General features: G+C 37.2%; 1 protein-coding gene across 1 annotated transcript; it reads left to right on the forward strand.

Moving 5' to 3' along the window:
• The first annotated feature begins 2832 nt into the window (after window positions 1-2832).
• On the forward strand, window positions 2833-10558 carry MTERF1 (mitochondrial transcription termination factor 1). Its single transcript, XM_068549145.1, has 3 exons — window positions 2833-2905; window positions 3440-3501; window positions 7800-10558. Exons 2-3 carry the CDS (start codon window positions 3470-3472, stop codon window positions 8986-8988), a joined length of 1221 nt encoding a protein of 406 aa, XP_068405246.1. The 5' UTR covers window positions 2833-2905; window positions 3440-3469; the 3' UTR covers window positions 8989-10558.
• The last annotated feature ends 15786 nt before the right edge of the window (window positions 10559-26344 follow it).

The raw sequence follows: 26344 nt of genomic DNA on the forward strand, positions 1-26344 counted from the left end.
ATGGAGGACCACTTCCTTTTTGACGTTAATTGGGTCTTCTGAGATTCAAACATGAGTGGTCAACCGAAGGCTTGTGGTTTGCTGGAAGTCTATTTACATGAAAAACTAAGGACATTTCCTGGGCAGAGCTGGTCAGGCAAGTACCTTTGGCACAGTAAAAAAACCAAAACAAGAACAAAGAAACAACCTTAGTTATAAAAAGGCAGAGGTGCTTCTGAATATAGCACAGATACTGTATTCGTACTTGACTTTCAGCCCATCCCCTGAGTGTCTAAGTCCAATTTGAGGAAGGAGGGCTCCAGAGTCTATCCTTTCCCTGCAACAGACTTTCAAATAAAAAGGGGGTTGGGGAAGGAGAGATCCAATTCAATTTAGCAACTTCTTCTTTCCCCAAGTAAGGTCATTTAAAAATACATATACCATCCAATATCACCATGGTTTCAGAAAAGAAAGAGAATTGTAAAAGAGATATATGACAATATAATTTCGACTTAAAAACTGAGTTACTTTAGCCTTTATTAAAAATCCAGAAAGATGAAAACTTTAGAACAGCTTCTAGGAAAAATTGTCCTCTACCATGTTGCTACTACTTAATCTCATTCCTTTTCCTCTTTGTTCCTTCATCATCGCTTACTCCCTGCCACTGATCTTCTCCCACACACAGCCCCCCAGTGTTTCTAACCACACTTTCTTTTACTTAATTACATCATTTTAGTAGGGCCTTGGGTCAGCTATGGTCTTGGGACAGCATGTAGATGAGCAGATACTCAGGCTGAGTGAGACCTATGCCTGGAAATAATATCCCAGGAGGGATAATATTATCCTAGGAGGGCAGGGCTTTGTTTTGTTTTCCACTATATCCCCCCCATCCTGAAAATGGTGGTGGCAGGCAGGATATAGTGAATAATGAATAAAATACAGGCAAGGTATATACAGGTTCCATTCTAACACACCACCAATGACAACCAAGTAATGGTCCTTGGTCTTATTGAAGGTAATGACAACACTTCACAAATCATTAATGATTAAACCTCTTTGCAGAAATATGAGAAGGAAAAAAGGAATCAATAATACACTGTTATAATCCAACCATTATTAAACTTTTCTTATTCAGTGTTTTATAATATGTATTTAAAGTATATTTGTAATCAGAAAATTTGGGATAGGAAATATGGAACTTATTTTCAAAAGGACCAATCTCCTTTGCCTACATGACATCACAAATAAACAGCGAGGTTGCTTAAGTAAGTCTGAAAGAACCTTTGATAATCTATGTCAGTACAACAAAGCATGTGGTATAAATCACAGAAAACTTACTGGTCAAGGAGTCATAAGACGTGCATTCTCTTGCTGGCTTCTACTCTAAGGGTTTCAGTGTCTCATCTGTAAAAGGAGAAGACTGAGGCTCCATAATCCCAAATGTCTTCATAAAGTCTGAAGTTTAATGATTCCTAAAAAAGATTTTATTGTTTTACATTCTGATTGTAAGGCAGTTTGTAGATATAATATTTACATGCTTATATACATAAATTTATATACTTATATATAATAGTAAATATTAACTGGGTTATATGAGCTCCTTCCATGCAGAAATATATTTTAGAAACTCACATAAAGAGACCATTTCTAATTTTTCCAGACAATTTTTTTTTAACCTGGAGGAACTGGAGTAAATCGTTTCACTTAAAAGATAGATTATTAGTAAAGTCTCAAAGGTAAATCTTTATCCTTATAAACCAACAAAATAGAACGTTAATTCAAAACAAAGTGACGACAACAAACCAGCTAGGAGTCATCTAAGGGACAGAGTGAGGATAAAACATTAATTGGTTCATTGGTGCAGAAATGGGATGAAGAAAATTCTACCACTATGCTCCTACATAGAAGAGGGTAATGAAGGAAATTCTTCCTTGTAGTAGAATTCAGGATCAACCCTCTCCCCATCTCTCTGTTTTTCCAAGGACTAAACTACCACTTCCTCCAGAAGATAAGTGGCAACCTGATGATTATCTCATTAATCTATGTATAAGCCTTCTTTTGGGGACTGAGGGGACCACGAAGGTTTAAGGCGACACCCCCAGAGGTGACAAAAACGCACTGGCTGCGGAGATTGTTTCTACTGAAACTTTTATTTATTTATTATTATTTTTAATTTTTTGGCTGCGCCCTGGGGCACGCCGGATCCTAGTTCCCCCACCAGGGATGGAAGCCATGCCCCCTGCATTGGGAGCGCAGTCTTAACCACAGGACTGCCAGGGAAGTCCCAAAACTTTGATTTAAATAGCACAAATTCGTCACAATTTCAAAAGAACCAGAAGTAATTTGTATTGTAAGCACTTAAGTCGAAGCACACTAGAATTGCTTCTCGTACTGAAGGCTGACTGAATTCGGACTAGCAGCCACACTTCAGGATTTACCAGGTAGTTCAATAACGAAAACCTGGAGCTGTTCACACGCGTTTTCCTGCACCAAACGCGGAGGTTTTCATCCACGCCATGTTAATCACATTAATAAGCGTAATCATCCTATCAGGCTGCAAACTTCACGTATATAACAGTGACTTTCCCACCGTGTGTCGCCTGCAGGCAACGGATCCCCGCAGCGACTCTGGGCCTTTGACTGGGTCTCGGAAAAGCTCCGGGTCCCGCCCCGCCCTCCAAAATCAGACCTGAAGACCGGTTCCCCGCGCTCACCGCGGTCTCCTGCTGCCCTCTGCCGGGGCCCTAGCGTCAGGCTATGGAAGGCGGCCGCGTGGCCGCCGGGGGGCGCCAGGAGGGTGACGTCACTTCTGTGCGCTGCCCCTCTCCGGAAGTTATTCCTGTCTACTTCCGTCCGTCTGTTCTTCGCCAGACCCCAAAAGGGAAAGTCGAAGTATCTACAGCGCCCAGTTATAATCCAGGTTGAGGTCGGTGACTCGCTGCCGGTGTGCTTTTTCTTTTTAGAAGCGGGTCTGGGTGACTGTGATGTGTAACGGAGTCCCATTCCCGTGCAGCCCCTTGCAGAGTTTCTTTGGGGGAGGAAGAGGGATGGAAGAACCCGTGGAAATACCCGTGGAATTTTTGAGTTAAAAGACTCAACTGGGTTCGAACCTTGCTTCAGCGAGCTAAGTCAAGCTAGTAAGGGAGCTCGGCGCTTTTTCTGATTTTGTAATTTTAGAAATGATGCCGACTTTTTAAGTTGTGGATGTTAAGTAAGATAATGTGTGTGAAGCACTTAGTTCTGGTTTTACAAATTATACTGTGATTCTGCTGCCTTTACCTCTCATACGCGGGCTTGTACTTGCCATTTTCTTCTCAGTATCTCTGAGAGATGCCTAGTATACAAGAGGTTATGCATCTCACGAGAACATTATGCAGTGTTAGCTGAGATTGAGCTCCTTATTCTGTATTACAAGTCCTGACGTTATTTTGTCCCCCCCCTTTTATTTTTCCATTTCTAGGAACAGCTATTTTTCAGCTTTTCTGGAGGAATGCAAAGTTCTCTTTCCTTAAGACAAATGAGGTGAGAAGTTCATTGCTGTAAAGATCTCCAAACTTAGCTCGTTTTGTCAAAGGAAGACTAACTGGAATGTAGAATCCTGGAACCAGTGATTACCCATTTCCATTAAAAGCCCCTTTGTCCGGGGAATTGTGGAGCAGAGGGGCTCGTAAATCTTCCTTTATTCCTTAGACCTTACAAGTTACAGGTACAGAGATTTTCAGTGTATTTGTTAATTTTGGCTTTTAGCTCTTGGAATAGTGGCTTTGGTAATTAAAAACGTCAATTTGAGAGACAGATGGAAATAAGTTATGGAATATTAATTAGTTTTGAAATTTGTAGATTGAGGCAGTTGGTACTTCTTGCATTAGGTTGCTTAAATATTTATTCACCACGCTAGATGTAATAGGAGTATTTTGAATGGAGATTGGATGCTAAAGGAGTAAAATAAATTGATATTCATCAGGCTTAACTTTTTTTGTGTTGAAAACTGAAAAATAACTGTTACTCTATTTTTTCCCCTCTCTGTATATATTAATGTCCCCTCCCCCCTTTTTATTTAAGTGGTATTATCCTAGCCACTGTACTGTTAAGCAGGTTGCCACTTAGAATGTCTTGGACATCTTTCTATTGTGTTAGATCTGCCTCATTTTTAAAAGGAGGCTGTGTAGTATTATATTGTATACATGTACCACTATTTATTAATCATTCTACTATTGGTGGCAATTTGGGTTCCTTCTTTTTTGCTGTAGCAAGTAATATTATAATGGTCATCTTTTTTTTTTTTTTTTTTTTTTAATAACAAATGTGTATTCTTGTCTTTTATTTCCTTTGGATAATCTCCAAGAAGTAGAAATGCTGGGTTGAAAGATATGATGGATGGTACCAAATTCCTTTCCAACAGTAATATTTGAGAATTCCCCCCATTTCTTCATATGTTTACCAACTGTTGATACTAGTTACCATTGTTTTTAGGCTTAGCTAAGACTGTTCATACCATTTTGGGGGGGTCATTTTATTGCATTTATAGTATTGTAATCAAAACCAAATTTTTGTTGCTAGTTCTAAGTCCAGTTCAGCTCTTTTTTCCCCTATGTAAATAGAACACTTAGTTTTAGACTCCTTAGTAACAAATTACTATAAAACAAATGATTCACTTCAACTTCAAGTATTTCTTAAGTTAAAGGTTTGTGGGAAGATACTGTTTGAATGGGATCTTGTACTGTGGATAGACATTAGGGGGATAGGCCTTTCTGAAAGACAGAACAACTTAAAAAAAGGCAGGGAGACAAGAATGGTCAAGGATGTTGAGGACCAGAGATTTGAGAGCAATGGTGCTTTGTTGTGAGGTTGTAGAATAGAAGAGATAGCTAGAAAGGTCAGTCTGAAGATTTTACCTTCTAGGGGAGAGCTACAGAGGTCTTTAATCAGGGAATGAGGGACATGATCACATCTTTGTTTTACAGGTGTACTGTGGGGGCAGTTTTGAGTGACTGATGTTAGAGAAGCAAGTTAAGCGGCTGTTATAGTCTGAGAGAATAGCAAAGAGTAGAGAGATTGGATTTCAGAGATACTGAAGAAGCTGAATCTACATGATTTAATGACTGTGGGGTTGAGGAAGAGAAAAAAACCCAAAGCTTACTTTCAGATTTTTTTTATCATGAGTGATTACTGAGTAATAGTGATTTCATTAATCAGAGGAGGGCTGGTTTGGGGGCTGGGAAGGATGCTCAGTTTGGTTTTGGACATATTAAATTGTGTGAAAGATATTTCCATGGAGAATAAATTATACACAAAGACAAAATCCCCCTTTGACAGATTCAGGAGAAACCTTAATTTATTCCTCTTTTGTTAAGATATTTGGCATATATTTTTACTTTCTTTTAGTTTGTCATCAGTAGAATTTCTTTTGAACTTTCTGTGACTTGTTCAGCCCTGTTTCTCAAGAGTAGAGTGTAGTCTAGAGTAGTAGTCATAGACATTTTTGAATGTGTACAATCTTAATAAAAAGGTTTATAAATGTACCTCCAATATAGGTATATTTATTTACTAATTAGTTATATACATGTTTTATAGTACTATTATATTGTATACATTTTTACATTATGAAACATGTGAAAAGTAGAAATTTTAAAAGGCCAAGACAAATATAAATTGGAGTTTTACTGTTTTCATCCTGCGTCCCATTGGATCATCTCGCACCCCTCTTTGGAAAGCACTGGTTTTATCTACAGCTGTCAGTGTTCTGTCCCATTATCCAGTAGAGGTCACCCTGAGCATCTGGAAGAGAGAGCAGATTGTTGAGCAGGGCAAGGTAAAGCCTTCATTCTTTAGTTAGGAGGATCTTATTTTTAAGTTTCTATCTTCATGCAGTTTTGGAAGAGTATGTAGTTATAGAGTAGTATGTGGGATTATGGAGACATGAAGAATAATGAACTCAGAGTATAGGGCAACCTAAAATGTGCTTTTGCTGTTGATGTTTACTTTGTGAGTGTCTTGCGTTTTGTTAGAATGTTATTTGAATCTATAGTTTTGGAATCTTTTGTTAATTCTTTGATGATTGGTGGATTATCTGAGTTACAGGAATGTTCCCAGCCTGTAGGCATAATCCAAGTTCTTGTTAGTTTAGAGTAATTAAAAGGACAGACACAGAGGAGCTTTCCTTATATGGATCTTGAAAGCAGTATCTCAAGCCCAGAGATACTAGTGGTGAGTTGGAACCATCTATCTCTATTTTCTATTTTATGCTTAATTAGCAGAGAGGAGAAGGGAAATGCCTCTTTTAAGTGATAAGAGCCTGTTGTAAGTAATTAGGAATCAAGAACTAACTTTTTCACAGCTGTATAGTCTGAAAAGGAGAAAATACAGTTAAAGTATTATGTGTTGTTGTAGGACTCAGACCACAAGCAACTTAGGAACATAAACCATCTGACAGGCTGGATAACAGAAGAAAACTTTTCTGTCGATTTTCTCATAAAATATTTCCTATAAATAGAGGTGCTTGTTTTAGTAGGGACCTATGATTACTATGTATAAGTTCATCCATTTTATGCCCTATTTCTAAATGATCAGGAAAATGAGTTATCAAGGTTTTAGTCACTTTGTCAAAGTTACATGTGTTGTGACACAGATGCAGAGAGCCCTGAGTTAGTCTTTTATAAAATGGTGGTGAGGAGAATGGCAAAAGTAACTTTTAAAATGTTTACATCCCATCTCTGTATAGTTCCACATGCGGTGGACTGTGTGTATGAAATATCCCAGCTAGATCATTATGAAGATGAAAGTTGGTTTGGAGTTGTTGGGTTAACCCAAGAACCAAGGGGACATTAGGGTAAATTGAGTGACATGGAGATTGGGATCAGGAGCTATGTAAGATAAGAATTAAGGTTCTAATGATAGCATGGGTTTAAAGAGTACCATGAATCTAGAAAAAGGTGTTCAAGGTGGAAATTAGGTAGTACGAAGTGTTGGTTTTCAGGGCTAGATTTAGAGGTTTTTAAAAAAATTTTTTTTTTTTTTTTTTTTTGGCTGTGTTGGGTCTTCCTTGCTGCGCGTGGGCTTTCTCTAGTTGCGGCGAGTGAGGGCTACTCTTCGTTTTGTTGCGCAGGCTTCTCATTGTGGTGGCTTCTCTTGTTGTGGAGCATGGGCTCTAGGCACGTGGGCTTCAGTAGTTGTGGCTCGCGGGCTCTAGAGCACAGGCTAAGTAGTTGTGCACGGGCTTAGTTGCTCCGCGGCATGTGGGATCTTCCCGGACCAGGGGTAGAACCCATGTTACCTGCATTGGCAGGCGGATTCTTAAACACTGTGCCACCAGGGAAGTCCCCTAGATTTAGAGTTTGATAACCAGGAAGTGAGAACAGAGGCAAAGAAGTCTGGTGTCTATGGGCAGAGGCAAGGCCAAAGATCTAGGAAGTTAGAAGACAAGGCAGAATTGAAAGCATCAGTTGGTAGGAATAAGCCAAAGGTTTGGAAACCAGGAAGATAAAGCAGAGATGGAGAGGGGCAATTGGTTTTGGGTAGCCAAGGCAGGCAAGGCCAAATAAAAAGAAGAAGGTAAAGGCAGGAATAATTCTGGGGCACTGATGTTGCTGTACTGCTTTTCTTTATGCTAAGAATAGAAGTGGCCCCTGACCCACAGATAATCAGAAGCAGTGAGCTAGGGAGTGGGAGTGTGGTGGCAGAATTGTTACCACAGCACCAGGAGAGCTGGTTCCCTAGGTGTTTTCTTACAGAGATGACCATGATACTACAGGGTCACAATATGGTCTTTTGTCTGTTTAACGTGTGTGTTTGTATAATATTGTATATGTTGTTTTATACAGCGTTCCAAAAGGTTTGGGCTACCTGACCATTATGGCACCAAGAAACCTCTTGTGTATGAGAAGTAACTTTCTTTTTGGTTCAAGATGTTGGATGATCCGATTTTCAGCAGAAATCCTCTTTAAATCAGTTTCATTTAGGCTTTTCAGTATGAAATGTGATAATGCAGACAGTGAACCTTTGGAAAATGAAGAACTGCTGAATAACTTACTTACTATGGGAGTAGATGTTGACATGGCAAGGAAACGACAGCCTGGAGTTTTTAATAGGACAGGTACTAATGAGCAGAACCTGAAGACATTCCTTCTGTCTAAAGGAGCTAGCAAAGAAGTGATTGCTAGCATCATATCAAGATATCCACGAGCCATGACACGCACACCTGAAAGTCTTTCAAATCGGTGGGATCTGTGGAGAAGAATTGTGACATCAGACCTTGAAATTGTAGCTATTTTGGAACGTTCTCCTGAATCTTTTTTTCGGTCCAGTAACAACCTAAACTTAGAGAAAAATATGGAGTTCCTCTACTCAGTTGGATTGACCCGTAAATGCCTTTGTCGATTGTTGACCAATGCCCCGCGTACCTTCTCCAATAGTCTTGATCTGAATAAACAGATGGTTGAATTTTTGCAAGGAGTCTGTTTGTCTTTGGGTCACAATGATCCCACAGGTTTTGTCAAGAAGATAATTTTTAAAAACCCTTTCATCTTAATTCAGAGCACCAAACGGGTAAAAACTAATATTGAATTTTTACAGTCAGCTTTCAACTTGAACAATGAGCAGGTGCTTGTTTTGATATGTGGTCCAGGAGCTAAAATCCTAGACCTTTCCAATGATTGTATGAGAAGAAACTACACAAATATCAAAGAAAGACTGTTCTCTCTTGGGTGTACTGCAGAAGAGATACGGAAGTTTGTTTTAAGCTGTCCAGATGTGATCTTCTTGGGACAGAAAAAGTTTAGTGATAAAATAGACTGCCTCATAGAAGAAAAAATTAGCATTTCACAAATAATTGAAAATCCTCAGATTTTGGATTCAAGCATAAGCACTTTAAAAAGTCGAATCAAAGAATTGGTAAATGCTGGCTATAACTTGAGTACATCAAACATCAGTCTTCTGTCTTGGAGTCAAAAAAGATATAATGCTAAATTGAAAAAGTTAAACACTGGACAGAATGTTGTTCTGGGGAATTAAGCAAAAGTCAGTCTTATAATGTAGTGACATAATTTCATTTTGAATTTGGACCTTTCAAAAAGGAGGTTTGTTTTCTTAACCACATATATGTATATAATGTTTCTTTGGATATTTTAGTTTAAAGGTTCATAAAAACTCATGGTCATTATGCCCTGGTATAGTCTTCCCAGCTACCTTTTCTGTAGTTTGAATTAGTACAATACCCAATTTTATGATATAGGCTGTGGCTTTTGTATGAATAGTAGTTGCTGAGTGCTATGGCAGAACAATGTGTAAAAAGAAAGGACAAAATAAGCTTTTTTGGTTTCTGTTCAGATTTGAAAATTGACAGATTCATTTAGATAGTTCTATTTCCTATCATGGTTTTGAATGGCAACCTATTTCTCCTATTATTCCATGTATCTAATTATGGTTCATCTTCAAAATAGAATGTCAGTAAAAATATGACAACAAAAAGGAGGAATTTTTCATCCCAAATTCTACGTACTCTGTTTAAACCATTAGTATGCCCCACCACTCCTCCAGTTTAGGCTCAATTTACTATGCTTTGAAGATAAGGGCAACTGTGATAGGCAGAATAATGGTTACCCAAAGATATCAATGTCTTAATTCCCAGAACCTGTGGATATGTTTCGTTACGTTATAAAAGGACTTTGCAGGGCTTCCTTGGTGGCGCAGTGGTTGAGAGTCTGCCTGCCAGTGCAGGGGACACGGGTTTGAGCCCTGGTCTGGGAAGAGCCCACATGCCGCGGAGCAGCTGGGCCCGTGAGCCACAACTACTGAGCCTGCGCGTCTGGAGCCTGTGCTCCGCAACAAGAGAGGCCACGATAGTGAGAGGCCCGCGCACCGCAATGAAGAGTGGCCCCCGATCGCCGCAACTAGAGAAAGCCCTCACGCAGAAACGAAGACCCAACACAGCTAAAAATAAATAAATAAATAAATAAATAAAAAGGACTTTGCAGATGTGATTAAGTTAAGGACCTTAAGTTGAGGTCCTGAGTTGGGGAGGTTTTCCTGGATTATCTGGGTGGGCCCAGTATAATCATAAGGGTCCTTAAAAGTGGAAGAGGGAGGTAAAAGAAGAGGTCAGAGTGATGCAATGTAAGAAGGACTTGACCCACTTTTACTGGCTTTGAAGGAGGAAGGGGACATCAACCAAGGAATGCAGGTAGCCTCTAGAAAATGGAAAAGGCAAGGAAGCATTCCTCCCTAGTGCCTCAGAAAGGAACGCAGCCGTGCTGAGAGCTTGAATTTAGCCCATGAGACCCATGTCAAACTTCAGACCTACAGAACCAAAAGATAATAAACTGGTGTTGTTTTAAGCCACTGAGTTTGTGATAATTTGTTACAGCAGCAAACAGACTAATATAACAACTAAATAGATGATTAGTTGCATTTTAGGTGAAGAAGTGTACCTTTAGTATAGTATCTGTATTTCTTCCTCTTATACTTTTTTTATCCATGTATCTTTCTGGAATGGCTAATAAGTTAGTGTTTGTAGATTCCTCTAAATGTATGGATAAAAAACTAAATGTAAGTAATAAAATCTAAATAAAGGAATACTTTTGCCTAATGAGTGTAAAGAAATAATGATGGTTTCTGTATATTTATATTTTGTTGGTGTTTCTATTAATACAAAGAACCAAGAATTTTTAGAGGCATTGACTTAAAAAATGACAAACAGATGACGTCTGTATCTTCAAGACATTCACAGTCTAGCTCTTACATAAACTGAAAGAGAAGGAACAAATTATATGACCTTAATTACTTTTAATTGCTTTCCAGAGACATTTGTTTTCTAGATGTGGATTTTGAATTAAGTAACAATGACGCTAACCTTTTAAGCCTTTTTTTTTCTTTTATTGAAGTATATATAGTTGATTTATAGTATTATGTTTCAGGTGTCCAGCATAGTGATTCAGTATTATTTTTGCAGATTATACTCCATTATAGGTATATATAAGATAGGTACATACACACAGCCCCCAAGATAATGGGTATAATTCCCGGTGTTAAGCCTTATTTCTTATCATTGATGCCTCAAAAAAACTTATTCCCACCAGTGATAGAAACCAAATGCCTGTTTTTTCAAGGCCATTTGTATGTCAATGATCTCTCATATAAATATTTCCAATAAACTATTTGATGGCAAACATGGCATAATTTAGAAAGCATGGACTGTATAGAGACATTTCTTTAGAGTAGTATATCTGGGTACTAGTCCTGACCAGCTCTGTAACTTTGTGTAAATATTTTAATTTTACTGAACTTGTTTTCTTATCTATAAGATGAAAAATTGACCTCACAGAGTTGTTAAGAATCAGATGATATAGGGTCTCTAAGGTTTCTTGCACATAGTAACTTTTCAATGGTAGCCATAATAAATACAGTAGTATTTTTAACAACAGCTTTATCAATGTATAATTCATATACCATACAATTCAATTTAAAGTATGCAATTCAATTTTTAAAAATACTTATAGCGCTGTGTAATAATCACCACAATCTAACTTTAAAATGTGTTTGTGCCCTTTAAAAGAAACCCTTTACCCATTAGCAGTCAATCTCCGTTATCCCCCTCCTACTTTCCTAGCCCTAAGCAACCACTGATCTACCTTCTCTCTATAAGATTGCCTATTCTGAATGTTTCATATAAATGGAATCATACAATTTGTGGTCTTTTGTGACTGGCTTCTTTCACTTAGCGTAATGTTTCTAAGGTTCATTTTGTACCATGTATCAGTATTTCATTCATTTATGTTGCCAAATAATATTCTGTTGTATGGGTACAGTAGTAGTATTGGGAGTAAATTTTATTGTTATGGCTTAAGGTCCTGAGATGGGGAGGTTATCCCAGATTATCTGGCTGGTCTGAGTGTAATCAAAGGGGTCCTTAAAAGTCAAAGAGGGAGGTAAAAGAGGAGGTCAGAGTGATATGATGTAAGGACTTGATGCACTTTTACTGGCTTTGAAGGAGGAAGGGGACATGAACCCCCTTAATTCCTAAAGTCTTCTGAGTTGTATGGGAATACTTTCTGAGGTATTGCTTTGAAATCTAACAAGTTTATAAGGAATGTGAGGGAGGTGGGCAGAGGAAATAAAAGTTTATTGGCATCAGCTGGTCATGAGGATTGTACCTGGGCTGACGAGATGATACAGCAACAGTTGCCAATGGCCAAGGAGGATGTGGGATGCACAGAAGTAAAATACAGTACTTATTTGGGGGGATTGGGGAGGGACAACTTCCTTTGTATTCTTTGTAGAAACAAATGGCTAATGCCTGTCAGGCAAGATTAACATATATATACACACACACATATATAATTGTTTTTGAAGTATAGTTAATTTACGATCTTTTGTTAGTTTCTGGTGTACAGGAAAGTGATTCAGAATATATACTTTTTCAGATTCTTTTCCATTAGAGCTTATTACAAGATAATTGAATATAGTTCCCTGTGCTATACAGTAGGACCTTGTTTATTTTTTATATAGTAGCTTACAACATGTCATATTTTAAGGTTTGAGTCTGATTGAAGTAGTCAGTTCTTTTTAAAAAAATTGAGTTATAGACATCTCGGAGATTATTGTAGAGATTATTGTGGGTTCAGTTACAGATCACTGCAATAAAGTGAATGTTGCAATAAAGTGAGTCACATGGAATGTCTTGGTTTCCCAGTGCATATGAAAATTGTTTATACTGTAGTCCGTTAAGTGTGCAATAGCATACTGTCTAAAAAAACAATACATACCTTAATTAAAAATACTTAATGGCTAAAAAATGCTAACTATCATCTGAGGCTTCAATGAGTCATAATCTTCTTGCTGGTGGAGCGTCCTGCCAGGATATTGATGACTGCTGACTGATCAGGGTGGTGGTTGCTGAAGGTTGGGGTGGCCGTGGACATTTCTTAAAACAAGACAACAGTGAAGTTTAGTGCATGAACTGACTCTTCCTTTCATGAATGATTTCTCTGTAGCATGTAATAATGTTTGACAGTATTTTACCCACAGTAGAACTTCTTTAAAAATTGGGGTCAGTCCTCTCCAGCCCTGCTACTGCGTTATCAACTAAGTTTATGTAATAGTCTAAATCTTTTGATGTTTTTTCAACAGTCTTCACAGTATCTTCACCAGGAATAGTTTCCATCTCAAGAAGCCCTGTTCTTTGCTCATCCATAAGAAGCAACTTCTCATCCTTTAAAGTTTTATCATGAAATTACAGCAATTCAGTCACATCTTCAGGCTTCACTTTAATTGTAGTTTCCTCCCTCTTTCTACCACATTTACACTTCCTTCCTCCACTGATGTCTTGAACCCCCCCAAAGTCATCCATGAGGGCTGGATTCAACTTTTTCCAAACTCCTATTACTGTTGATATTTTGACTTCTTCCCATGAATCACGAAGTTTCTTTTTTTTTTTAATTTTTAAATTTTTTATTTTAAATTTTTTTTAATGAAGCTTCTTAGTGGCATCTAGAATGGTGAATCCTTAATATTCTGTAATAAACCGTATGGAAAAGAATATGAAAAAGAATATATATATATTCAACTCTACTTCAATTAAAAAAAAAAAGGAATGCTGAATCTTTTCCAGAAGGTTTTCGATTTACTTTGCCCAGGTCCATCAGAGGAATCACAATCTATGGCAGCTATAGCCTTATAAAATGTCTTTCATAAATAATAAGACTTGAAATTACTCCTTGATCCATGGGCTGCAGAACAGATGTTGTGTTAGCAGGCATGAAAACAACATTAATCTGTACATCTCCATCAGAGCTCTTCGGTGACCAGATGTGTTGTCAATGAGCAGTAATATTTTGAAAGAAATCTTTTTTCCTGAGCAGTAGGTGGGCTTAAAATATTCAGTAGATCATGTTGTAAACAGATGCACTGTCACCTAAGCTTTGTTGTTCCATTTATTAGAGCACAGGCAGAGTAGATTGAGCATAATTCTGAAGAGCCCTAAGATTTCTGGAATGATAAATGAGCATTGGCTTCAACTTCAAGTCATCATCTGCATGATGGCCCAACAAAAGAATCAGCCTGTCTCTCTTGAAGCTTTGAAGCCAGGCATAGACTTCTCCTCTCTAGCTATGAAAATCCTAGAATGCATCTTCTTCCAATAGAAGGCTGTTACATCTACATTGAAAATCTGTTGTTTAGTGCAGTCACCTTCATTAATTATCTTAACTAGATCTTCTGCATAACTTGCTGCAGCTTCTATTCAATACATCAGCTCTTGCTGCTTCACCTTGCACTTTTATGTTATGGAGATGGCTTTTTTCCTTAAACCTCGTGAACCAACCCCTGCTAACTTCCAACTTTTCTTCCGCAGCTTCCTCACCTCTCTCAGCCTTCACAGAATTGAAGAGAGTTAGGGCCTTGCTCTGGATTAGGCTTTGGCTTAAGGGAATGTTGTGGCTGGTTTGGTCTTCTATCCAGACTGCTAAAACTTTCTCCATATCAACAACAAGGCTGTTTCACTTTCTTATCCTTTGTGTGTTCACTGGAGTAGCATATTTAATTGCCTTCAAGAACATTTCCTTTGCATTCATAGCTTGGCTGTTTGGTGCAGGAGGCTAAGCTTTCCGTCTGTCTTGGTTTTCCACGTGCCTTCGTCACTAAGCTTCTGATTTAAAGTGAGAGATGTGTGACTCTTCCTTTCACTTGAATACTTAGAGGCCTTTGTTGGGTTATTAACTGGCCTAATTTCAATGCTGTGTGTCTCAGGGAATAGGGAGGCCTGAGGAGAGGGAAAGAGAAGGGGTGTCAGCTGGTTGGTGGAGCAGTCAGAACATACACAACGTTTATCAATTAAGTTCACCATCTAATATGGGCATAGTTCATGACAGCGCAAAACAATTGCAATAGTAACATCAAAGATCACTGATCACAGATCACCATAACAAATAAAATAATAATGAAAAATTTTGAAATATTTCAAGAATTACCAAAATGAGACACAGAGACATGGAGTGAGCAAATGCCGTTGGAAAAATAACACCAAGAGGGCAGTTGCCCCCTGCTTTGGTCCTGCTACCCCACGAGTACAGATAAATTTAGACTTTGGCCTTTTTCCACAAGAGAACAAGGCCTCTGATGAAGTTCCATGCCCTGTGGAGAACTGGTGTGTTTCTTTGATTAGTAAACTGGATTTAGTCTCTAGGCAACCACACACAGCGTCCTTTTCTAAGGAAAGGATGTGTGGACCCAAGTTAGAGGCATTCCTTCCTTTTTGCTTTCCTGCAGCAAGGGAGTACTGATTGTCATGTTACACTCTGAGCATTAACTAAAGGGTCTATAGCAAAATTAATGCACTTGGGTCAGCATTATTCCACCCTGCATATGGGACTGTATCTCTTCAGACTTGCTCAGCTTCTTCAGAATACCTTTTTTCTCCTGACCAAAGCTATATGACCGCATTTCATGTAAGCATGATACATGTGGCTGAAGCTTGTTAATTTAGCTAAATGTGATAATGTATTAACAGAATTAAAGTTTATCTGTGTGTATGATAAAATAATTAGTTAAAAATTATATAAATTATGTATTTAATTGACAAGTAAAGGTAATTAATAACTGATAAAAGAATTAAAACTAAGTCCTAGTCACCCTGTGTTTACTTGTGTACAGAAATTCATGTACTGAAGGGAGAACTGTAGACAGCAGTTTGGTTTATACAATTTTCTAATGTCAGCTGTAAGTATGGCTGATAATTCATACTAAGTAAAGAATCCTTTAAATACCAAGAGAGTTAGCAGGGGATCATTTTATTTGTAGGTTCTGTCAGCCTCAAGCTGGAAGAAATAAACTGATACTCTTGTATACAGTTTTTTCCCTGATAGTTTAATGTCTGTTTAAAAGTATGTAAAAGCTGTACTCCTTGAATGGTTATTCATTCCTTGTAAGCAAATATTACTGTTCAATTGTCTCAGACAGTTCCAAAATGATATGATTAGGGCACTTATTGCATTTTAACCTAGGTTTGTAGTTCTCTTCTTGTTTGTTACACAATCTTAATGCTTAAAAATATTATGCAGCCATGTCTTTGAACTTTTTCAGTTATACTGCCAGATCCTCTGTTCTTGTTTAATTTTCATCTTTAAACTTGTGTGGTGTTTGTTACGTGTCTGTACGAAAAACCCAGCATAAGGTAGTGTGGTCTCCATGTGATTGCAGTTGATATAGTTTGTTAACTTTCATTCTTTTGGGACTTGAGGATTTTTTTGTTTGTTTGCTTGTTTGTTTTTAATAAAGATTTTAATGGTGACATCTGAAGTGAGGGAATCAGATTTTGTTGTAAGACTAAATGTTATATAACAAATAGACACATTATAAACCATCGTGGTTTCTTTTTTGTTTAGAAAACATTGCACATACAAATGTGTATGCTCTTGGGTCTCCCATGGCATTTAATGTAGCTGTTTTGGTGACCTCACCCACTTAACTATCACTGGGTGAACAATTCTAGTTTTGAGGATCAGTGTATAAGGGAGAATGATAGAATTAGAAATAAATTTAAAATGCCTTTAGTATAAAGCACCATGTGTACAATGCATGTTATGGTAGCCACAAAAGATGTTGAAACCTATGCAGTTAAATGCTATCTTTCATGTCTTTATTGTGTGCAATCATGCCTTCATCAAGTTGAATTCTGGTCCACACTCTGCCTGACATTTCAAAACTTGACAACAAACTCTAGAACAGAATTATCATCATGTAGGGGAGGTTGCTTTTCCTCCTCCTGCCTCTGCAGCTGAAGTTAACACTTACTTAGGTAAGTTTTGCTTTGTACTTCTCTACTTTCTTCCCTAGCGTCAGTGAGCAAAGGAGTCACTTGGGTAATGGCTTGACCAACTAGGTCCTTCAGAAACCCAAGTTACCCCTTTCTCCTTTTATTTCCCGATCGGACTGATATTTATATAGTTACCGCAGTCTGAGTCTCTGCCAAAATTGAGACCCTTGGGAGCCTAGAAGATTGCAATAGTAGCTTTGACAGTTTATTGGTTTGTTTATAAAAATAGCATTTTTCCCTGATTGCATATTAATCATATAATTACACAATGTTGGAAAATGTAGAAAAGCAGACACACAAAAAGTACCTATAATCTTCATAACCCAGAAATAGCACTTGTTAAACTTTCTAGTCTTTTCTTTCTTATGCATATGCATTATGTGTGAAAGATAAATATAATCTCTTTTCTAGCTAAAATTAATAACTTTTTCAACACATATTTGCTGAATACCAATTATGTACTGTTGTGTTTGACACTGGATTATTATCACTGTTTTAAACCTATTTTTATAAATATACTGTGAGCAGTCTCCCATATCACACGCCATTTATGACCTGTTTTTAGATATATTTGAGACTTGACAATCCTGCTCCACTGTGGTTAAGGGAATATGCCATTTGAGAGCTATAGGGAAGAGAACTGGCCTCCAAGGAGGCCTGGTCTGAGTTTGTCAGGTCACCATATGATATTACGATATTATGCTCAGAGCTTCGTGAGGGAATCCCATATTGTTTCCACTCAATATGTCCACTCAATATGACAGAAGTTCCTGGAAAGGTTATCAAGGACTGATAGGAAAACAAGAGGAGTACTTGGGGAGGTATGATTTGAGACTCATCTTCAAATCATATGTTAAATTAATATTCTGATAAAGTAATGATTAGATCTCTTGGCCAATATTGAACTATTTAGAAACAAAAGATATTAGAATACTTCTGGATCATATATTCAAATCTAATTTTCCCAAAGATGATCCAGAATTGAAGCTTCTAGTATCAATTAACTTTAATTTTGACATATTCTTCTCTAGGCAATTCTTGGATCCATTTTTTTTTTTTAACCTCTAAACTTTTCACCTCTAACCAATCCCTACTCTTAGGTTTTCTATACACTGCCCCTAAAATAAATTCCTTGACCAACACTAGGTCTGCACTGGTAGGTTGAACAGACCTGGCCCCATCTGTCATGGGGTTTACAGTCTAGCAGAGGAAGAGAGACAAACCATTAAGCATACAAATAACTAACTGTAAATTGAGAAAAGTGAAGGAAACAGAGTTCTTGGATGGAGAGTAAAGGGCAGACACCCTTAGACTGACTGATCAGGGAGGGCCACTTAGGAAATTAATGTATAAGGTGAGACTTGAATGAGATGGAGACAGCCAAAAAGCCACACAGAACATTCCAGGCATAGGGAACGGTTGATGTGAAGGTCCTGGTGGGTATAAGGTTAGTATGTCTTAGGAACTGAAGGATGCCAGGTGCTGCTGGAGAATAGTGAGTGCCTACTGTGTGACTTTAGGAGACATGATAGTGATGGGCAGACACATGGGAAGCTACAATCATATCATATGCAGGGCCTCAAAGTCCATGATAGGAAACTTGGATTTTAAGGACAATGAGAAACCATTGAGAGATATTAAGCAAGTAAGAAATATAATAAGACTTATATTTTAAAAGGATTTCTAAATTTAAAGAGAATCAGTTAGAATGGGACAATTGAAGAAGCATGAAGATGAATAAGAAGGCCATTGTAGTAGTTCAGAGAAGAAATGATGGTGACTTGGGTGAAGGTGGTGACAGTAGATCTGGAAGATGTTGATGGATATACTCTATAGCAAAACTGTCCAATAGAAATATAATGTGAACCACAAATATATATTTTAAAATTTGTCATAACCATATTAAAAAAGTAAAAGGAAATAGGAAATTAATTTTAATAATGTATTTTATCTAACCAATATATCCAAAATATTACTACTTTAACACATAATCAGTATAAAAATTATTAGTGAGATATTTGCCATTCTTTTTTTGTACTAAGTCTTCAAAATCTGATGTGTATTTTATACTTAAAGCACATCTCAATTTGGACCAGCCCCATTTCAAGTGTTCAGTGGCCACATGTGGCTGACAGCCAATATTAGATAATACAGCTACATAGAATTTGGCGGTGGATTGGATGTAGGGAATTAGGGAGAAGGGGGGATTCTAGGATAACCCCGTGATTTCTAGTTTGAATGATGGATATGTGGTAGTATCTTTCGAGATGGAACTAAGTTGGGGGGAAGAAAGGGTTTAAGATAGAAGGAATAAAGAATTCAGTTTTAGACATGTTAAACTTGAGATGTAGAGACAACCTTGTCACCCCCATGGATTGGCTGGAAATGAGCTGGCACAACTGGCTCCTTTTTCCCCTGGTGGGAGAGGCAGCACTTTACTACCCCTCCCCTGAAGAACACCAGATATCATCAGGATTTTTCCCAGTACTGGCAGACACCTTTCTTGAGAACTAGGTGCCCCAAATATAGGGCTTGCACCCACAGAACCGAGTGCAGTAGTGGAAGGGGGCAGGCTTGCTCTGTTGGAGGATAATATATCCATGGTATGTTCGGTTGCTCACTGGCCCAAGCAGCCCTCCCCACAGAATGGCTAGAGGACAAGGGAATCATGCAACTTGCAGACTTTCTGCCTGTGAATTAGTTCCATTGTACTCCCAAGTGATGCTTACTGGTGTTTATCAGAAGCCCTCTACTAGACAAGATGCTGGAGGGAAAATCCAAGTAAGCATGCCAGATAAGCTATTGGAATATATGAGTGGAGCTTGGAGAAGAATTAATTTTTTTCCTTTTTTCCAACTTTATTGGGATCAATGACATACAAATAATATTTAAATCCTTGATAATGGTTTAAAGGAGCAGCAGAGAAGGGAGTGTGAAACCCAGCCTGAGGTTCTCCAGCATTTTGAAGTTGGGTGGAAAAAAACTAGGGCTGCATGGAGTCATGGAATCTAGGAGAAGAGAATATTTCAAGAAGGTGGCAGTTGTCAGCTGTGGTGATGCTGTGGTGAAAGGCCCAACAGGAGTTCTTTAGAGGTTTCACTGTTGCCCTCTGATGATATGCAAGCCTCTGACCTTCAAAGCCCTCCACCAGATGCTGCTTATCCTCTGCTTCCCCTACGCTTTTTTGATTTTTGTTTTTGTTTCCCTAAGTCTGTTTTTGTGTTTTCCCCACCTCTAGTTCCGGTATCCAGTGCTTTTTGTGTTTTTTAACCTTCAGTCCTTACCTCAGTTGTTTCATGTGGTTTGCTATACGGTACACATCTGTTATACTTATTTGGATACCTACGTTGATTGTATTTTTGATGTCCAAGGGTAAGAACTTTGAATTTAAGACATATCTGTTCGAATATGCACTTATCCTTAACTGTAATGCTTCTATTCACTTCTGGACGTCAAATGTTAATCTCAACTTATAAGGTATTTATTAATAATAAATAAATAATAATAAATTAATAATAATAAGGGTTGACAAAATTAGACTAGCAACTTAGTGCCAATGCTATGTTTTAGACCAGTGCTACCCAATAGAACTTTCTGCAATGATGGAAATTTCTCTATCTGTTCTATGCAATAGGCACTGCCTCATGTGGCTATTGAGTATTTGAAATGTGGCTAGAGAGACTGAGGAACTGAATTTTATTTTTACAAACGTTTTAATTAATTAAAATGTAAATTTAATTAGTGCATATGGCTAGTGGCTACCATATTGGAGAATGCAACTTTGGACCATATGTTCTGCTAATAAAGCCTCTCTATTGCTTGAATTTGGGCATGCTGTTCTCATGCAATGCCTGGTAACCATCTGCAGATAACATAAGCAAGCCTATTTTTTTTTTTTTAGGTCCTTTGTAGCCGTGAGATTTTTACATTCTATTAGTGAGGTGGGCCTTGAAATTTTTGTGCTCAGTTTCATATATGTCTTTTCCATCTGAAAGTCTGCATAGGAACCACCTGGAACAATGGTTCTAAAACCTGGTTGATCAGATCTTTACAATCATCCAATGAGCTGTTGCCTTTATTTAAAGTTTTTTCCTAGAAACTTACCAGTTATTTCCCTACCACAGGGAATTTTTCACAATCTGTGCCCCTCCATAGGCTCTAGCTTTCTGTCGTATGGCTCATCTTTCTCTAGACTCTGATTTTACTTCTTCTTTTGTGTCTTACCCCTCTTTTCTAGGCTTAAGTACAATGTCAGAATTCCCGTTACTTGATTGTTAATTGATCTTGAACATCAATTTACACATTATTGCCTAAACTCACTTTGTATTCTAAATCCATTTGTAACCTCAGAATTGTATTCCATGAGCATGTATTAACATAGTTTTAATTTGCTTTTTTATAGTTTAGGGATCATTCTTTATCAATACAAAAAGAGCTGCTTCTTCCTTTATTAATGGCTGCATAGCAGTCATTTGGATGGATGTACTACCATTATTTATTTAACTAACCTTAATGGGCATTTAATCTATTGCCATTAAAAACATTTCTGCAGGGATATCTTTCTTTCCATATCATTTTTCACATGTACAAAATATCTGTAGGACATATTCTGAGAAATAGAATTGTTGGATCAAAAGATAAGTGCATTTAAAATTTTGATAGATATTGCCAAACTGCCTTCCATTGATATGGTACCTATTACACTTCTACCAACAAAGTGTGAGGATGCCTATTCTCCTTCACCAACAGTAGGTTTTCAATTTTTTTGATCATTGCCAATCTGTTAGGTAAAATTGGTATTTCCTAACTTCAATTTACATTTTATTATGAGTGAGGTTAAGCAATTTTTCATATATATACTTTTTTTTTGAGAATTTTTTTTGTTTTTTGTTTTTTAATTTTAATTAATTAATTAATCAATTTATGGCTGTGTTGGGTCTTTGTTTCTGTGCGAGGGCTTTCTCTAGTTGTGGCAAGCGGGGGCCATTCTTCATCGCGGTGCGCGGGCCTCTCACTATCGCGGCCTCTCTTGTTGCGGAGCACAGGCTCCAGACGCGCAGGCTCAGTAATTGTGAGCTCACGGGCCCAGTTGCTCCGCGGCATGTGGGATCTTCCCAGACCAGGGCTCGAACCCATGTCCCCTGCATTGGCAGGCAGATTCTCATCCACTGCGCCACCAGGGAAGCCCCAGTTTTTCATATATTTAAAGCCTCATGTATTTCTTTTTTCTTTAAATTGTCTTTTTATTCCTGTTGACCATTTATCCCCCACAATTGAACTGTTTGTCTTTTTGCAGAACCTCTTTATATATTAAGGAAGTTAGACTTTAGGCTTTAATAATGTTATATTTTTTCCCCTAACTTTTAACTTTAATCTTTTGTTTTTTTCATGTAGAATATTTTAATTTACATGAACTTGGGTTTATTTAGTTTTTCTTTCATGGTTTAGAAAGGCTTTCCTATTCCAATATTATAAAATCATTTCCCATGTTTTCTTCTAGTAGTTTTATGATTAAAAAATTAAAATTTGATCCATTTTAACAGCATTTATTGAATAGTGCTTTCTCTCTCTACTGAGAAATATGTTTCATTTCTTTACTATTATCTGTCATATCACATTGTTTCCATTTATTCAAGTCTTCTTTTTGCACGTGTGTGACTTGTAGCATTTTAAGGTTTTTCTTTATATAACTTTGACATAGTTCTTGCTAAATTTATTACTAGGCATTTAATCTTATTATTGCTATTGGAAATGGGATCTTTTATTTCATTATATTTTGTAACTGACTGTTGTTTGTATACAGAAAGGCTATTTATTTATTCACTCATTTTATCTTAAATTTTATTACCCATTCCTTTTTCTAGTTATTGTGTCAGCTGATACTTCCACAACAGTGTTAACTAATCATGCTAATAATAGGCATTCTTTTTCTTAACTTCCATAGAAATGTGTTTGGTATTTCTCAATTATGCATGATGTATATGATGTTATAAAATTGTGTGAAACAAGACTCTATCCTTTTTTATTAAGAATTACTTAGTTAAAATGAAGGATAGATGTGAATTTGATCAAATGCTACTATTTAATCTATGGATATGATTTTTCTTTTCAGCTTATTAATGTGATGGATTATGTTAATACATTTGCTAATAATGAGTATCCTACCATCCCTGCTATGAACGTAGCTGGCGAGAATGTATTATTTTTTAAATGTGCTGCTAAATCCCATTTGATAATGATTTAATTAAGATTTATGAGTATATATAATTAAATTATCTATATAGTTTTCTTTTGTGCAATATATGTTGAATTTTGGTATCGGTGTTTCCTGGCTTCATTAAAACAAAATGATACCATATTAGCAAATGATTTATTTTCATGAATTTGAGCAAAGGAGTTTATTGTTCTTTTAATATCCTCTAATTCTATGGTTATTTCTAAATTTTACTTTAAAAATATTTTTTCCTCCACTTTTTCTTAGAATCATGAATGTTTATCTAATGTATTTATTTATTTTAAGAACTGATATTTTAAAATACATTCTGTGATTTTTTCATTTTCTGTTTAATTTTTTCTTGCTGTTATCTTTCTTTTGCTTTCCGTAGGTTTATTTTATTGTCCTTTTCTAAGATCTTGAGCTGAATGCTTAATTCATTCATTTTCATTCTTTTTGACCGTTAAAAGAAGTTTCTAAGACTATGTATATTCTTCTGAGCATTGCTTTATCTACATCTTTTAGGTTCTGTATTATTTGTATTACTTTTATTTTGTACATATTTGTCAAGAATGGTAAAAGAGCTGAGATTTTATCCTATTTACAAGGTATAAGGTAGCCTGACACAGTTTTGTGTCTGCTCTGGCTCCTGGATCAGAGACAAAGGATTGTTTATTACTCACAGCAATAACAACAGCCTGAGAATTAGCATTTTTGCCAGTTCCCTGAGCCCCACTTTCCCCAGGGCAATGTGAAGAGGGCCAGGTGACATCTGCACACACAGTGAGTTGCATTACAGGAAAGAAACCCTGAGCTTAGGAAACCTGAAACTTTTATAATGGTCAGTAAGCTTGATTGTCTTTTGAAGCTTCAAAGGGACATACTATCTTCCAAGATCTGTCCCAAGATCTTTCCAAGGCTATTCAGTATACAAACATCCTTGGAAAGATAGTCCAGAACAAAGGAACTTAGTGTCTTAGCTTGCAAGATGTGCAGAAATGTAAGAGACCCATGGAGAATTGTTTCCCAACAATATCCACCCCTTGTTTCTATACCATCTTGGCTGCTAGTAATTTCCCCCAAGAATATGCCACTCTCAGCCACTCTGATTAATCTGAACAACCAAGATTAGAACCAAATCCATTCACTTTGTTTCATATAAACACATATGTATCAGGTGGACTCTAGACAGTAGATGAGGCAAATTGCAGTATTGACCTCAACCATGCCCCTCATGCTTCTGGATTCAATTAGCTGAGCAACTCCCCTAAGTCCTTCAGGTCTATCTTGGAAAACAAGATGGCTTTACTAATCATTAGAGAAATGCAAATCAAAACCACTAAGAAATATCACCCATTAGGATGACTACTATCAAAAAAAACAGAAAATAATAAGTATAATGAGGATGTGGAGAAATTAGAACCCTTGTGCACCATTGGTGGGAATGTAAAATGGTGCATCTGCTATGGAAAACAGTATGGCAATTCCTTGAAAAGTTAAAAATAAAATTACCATATGATCCAGAAATTCTACTTCAGAATATACATCCAAAAGAATTGAAAGCAGGACCATGAAGAGATACTTGCACACCCATAATTATAGCAGCATTATTCATAGTAGCCAAGAGATGGGAAGCAACCTAAATATCCATTGACAAAGGAATGGATAAACAAAATGTGGCATACATATACAATGGAATATTATTCAACTTTAAAAAGAAAGGAAGTCCTGTCATGCTACAACATGGATGAACCTTGAGAACATTATAAGTGAAATAAGCCAGTCACAAAAAAACAAATATTGTATGATTCCACTTATATGAGGTATCTAAGGTAGTCAAATTTATAGAAACACAAAGAAGAATAGTAGTTTTCAGGGACTTGGGGGAGGGAAATGGGGCGGTGTTGTTTAATGGGTATAGAGTTCAGTTTGTAAGATGAAAAAGTTCTAGAGAGCTGTTGCACAACTATGTGACTATACCAACGCTACTGAACTATACACTTAAAAATGGTTAAAACGGGGGAATTCCTGGCGGTCCGGTGGTTAGGACTCCGCACTTTCACTGCTGAGTGTGCGGATTCAATCCCTGGTTGGGGAACTAAGATCCCACAAGCCATGCAGTGTGGCCAAAAAAATAATAATAATAAAAAATAAAAAATTTTAAAAAGTGGTTAAGATGGTAAATAATGTTTTATTTTACTGCAATTAAAACAAAAACAAAACCAAGTGACCTTCTCCTCCACTTCAGTTTCTGTATTGATTTATCCATCACTCAGCTTCAACAATTAACAACTCATCATAAGATTAGCAATTTATTCCTTTTTATATCCCTACCTACTTCTTCATTCCTTGATTATTTTGACATAATATAATTTCAGCCATAAATCTGAGTATGTATGTCCAAAAGATAAGGATTGCTAAAACTTTTATTACTAAATTTATCTATTGAATCCTCACAAAACCATCACACTTAAAAAATTAGTGATTTCTGCTTGCTGTGCCTAAGTGTAGTCATCTTTTTCTTATCCTTCTTAGGATTTATAGGCATTCTTAATTCTATATCTTGATGTATTTTTTCAGTCTTGGAAAATAATCACACATAATCTCTTCAGATTTTCTTTCTGTTCTGCCCTATTCACTCTCTCCTCTCCCTCTGGAACTCCAATTATATGGATGTTAGACCTCACTGTATCACTTACATCTCTGGCTTGGTTTACAGCCAATCTATCACGAAAAAAAAAGAAAAAACCCACAGAAAAACGTGAGTCTGAGAGTTCCTCTGAAATATATTTGGCAGGATAATTTATTGACATAATTTAAAATTTTTTCCACAATCCTCAGATGTTGTTATGTTCTGATTCTGGGCTTCCTAGCTTCAGGGTGTTGTAAACAGCCCTTATATAGAAGGCCTGAAAAAAGAGCAAAAAAGAGCAAAAATGGGAGTTTCTTGGTACCTGGAATAAAAGAATAAAACCCTACCACCCAAGTTGTTGTTTTGGGAATACAGATGTAGGAGGAGAGTAGCAGTGGGAACATCAAGCTTGGGGGAGGGGGTTTGTTGAGGAGAGCAGGGGATACAGAACTGGCAAGAGTGGGATTAGCTTTCAGAGATTGGGGTGGGATGCCAATCTAGGTGACAGATTTATGAGTAGATGGAACCTGTACACTTTACCCTCAAAGTGAGATCTTCTGATGGGGAGTTGAGGTGGGGCTTGTTGATGCTGTGGGCAGGGAGCATTTATGACTGTCTTGGAAGTTGACTTAATAGATCCCTGGCACAGAAGAATGGTGTGGCCTGTCTTTGAATGGACTGGTGGGCTTAAGCAGTGAACATCATGTGTGACCAT

The sequence above is a fragment of the Eschrichtius robustus genome, chromosome 8, assembly GCF_028021215.1.
Source record: "Eschrichtius robustus isolate mEscRob2 chromosome 8, mEscRob2.pri, whole genome shotgun sequence".
Classification (NCBI taxonomy): domain Eukaryota; kingdom Metazoa; phylum Chordata; class Mammalia; order Artiodactyla; family Eschrichtiidae; genus Eschrichtius; species Eschrichtius robustus.

Coding starts and splice junctions, on each gene's coding strand:
- MTERF1 (XM_068549145.1), top strand. CDS start 3,470: ATGCAAAGTTCTCTTTCCTTAAGACAAATGAG. Junction 3,502..7,799: donor CTTTCCTTAAGACAAATGAG/GTGAGAAGTTCA, acceptor TGTTTTATACAG/CGTTCCAAAAGGTTTGGGCT.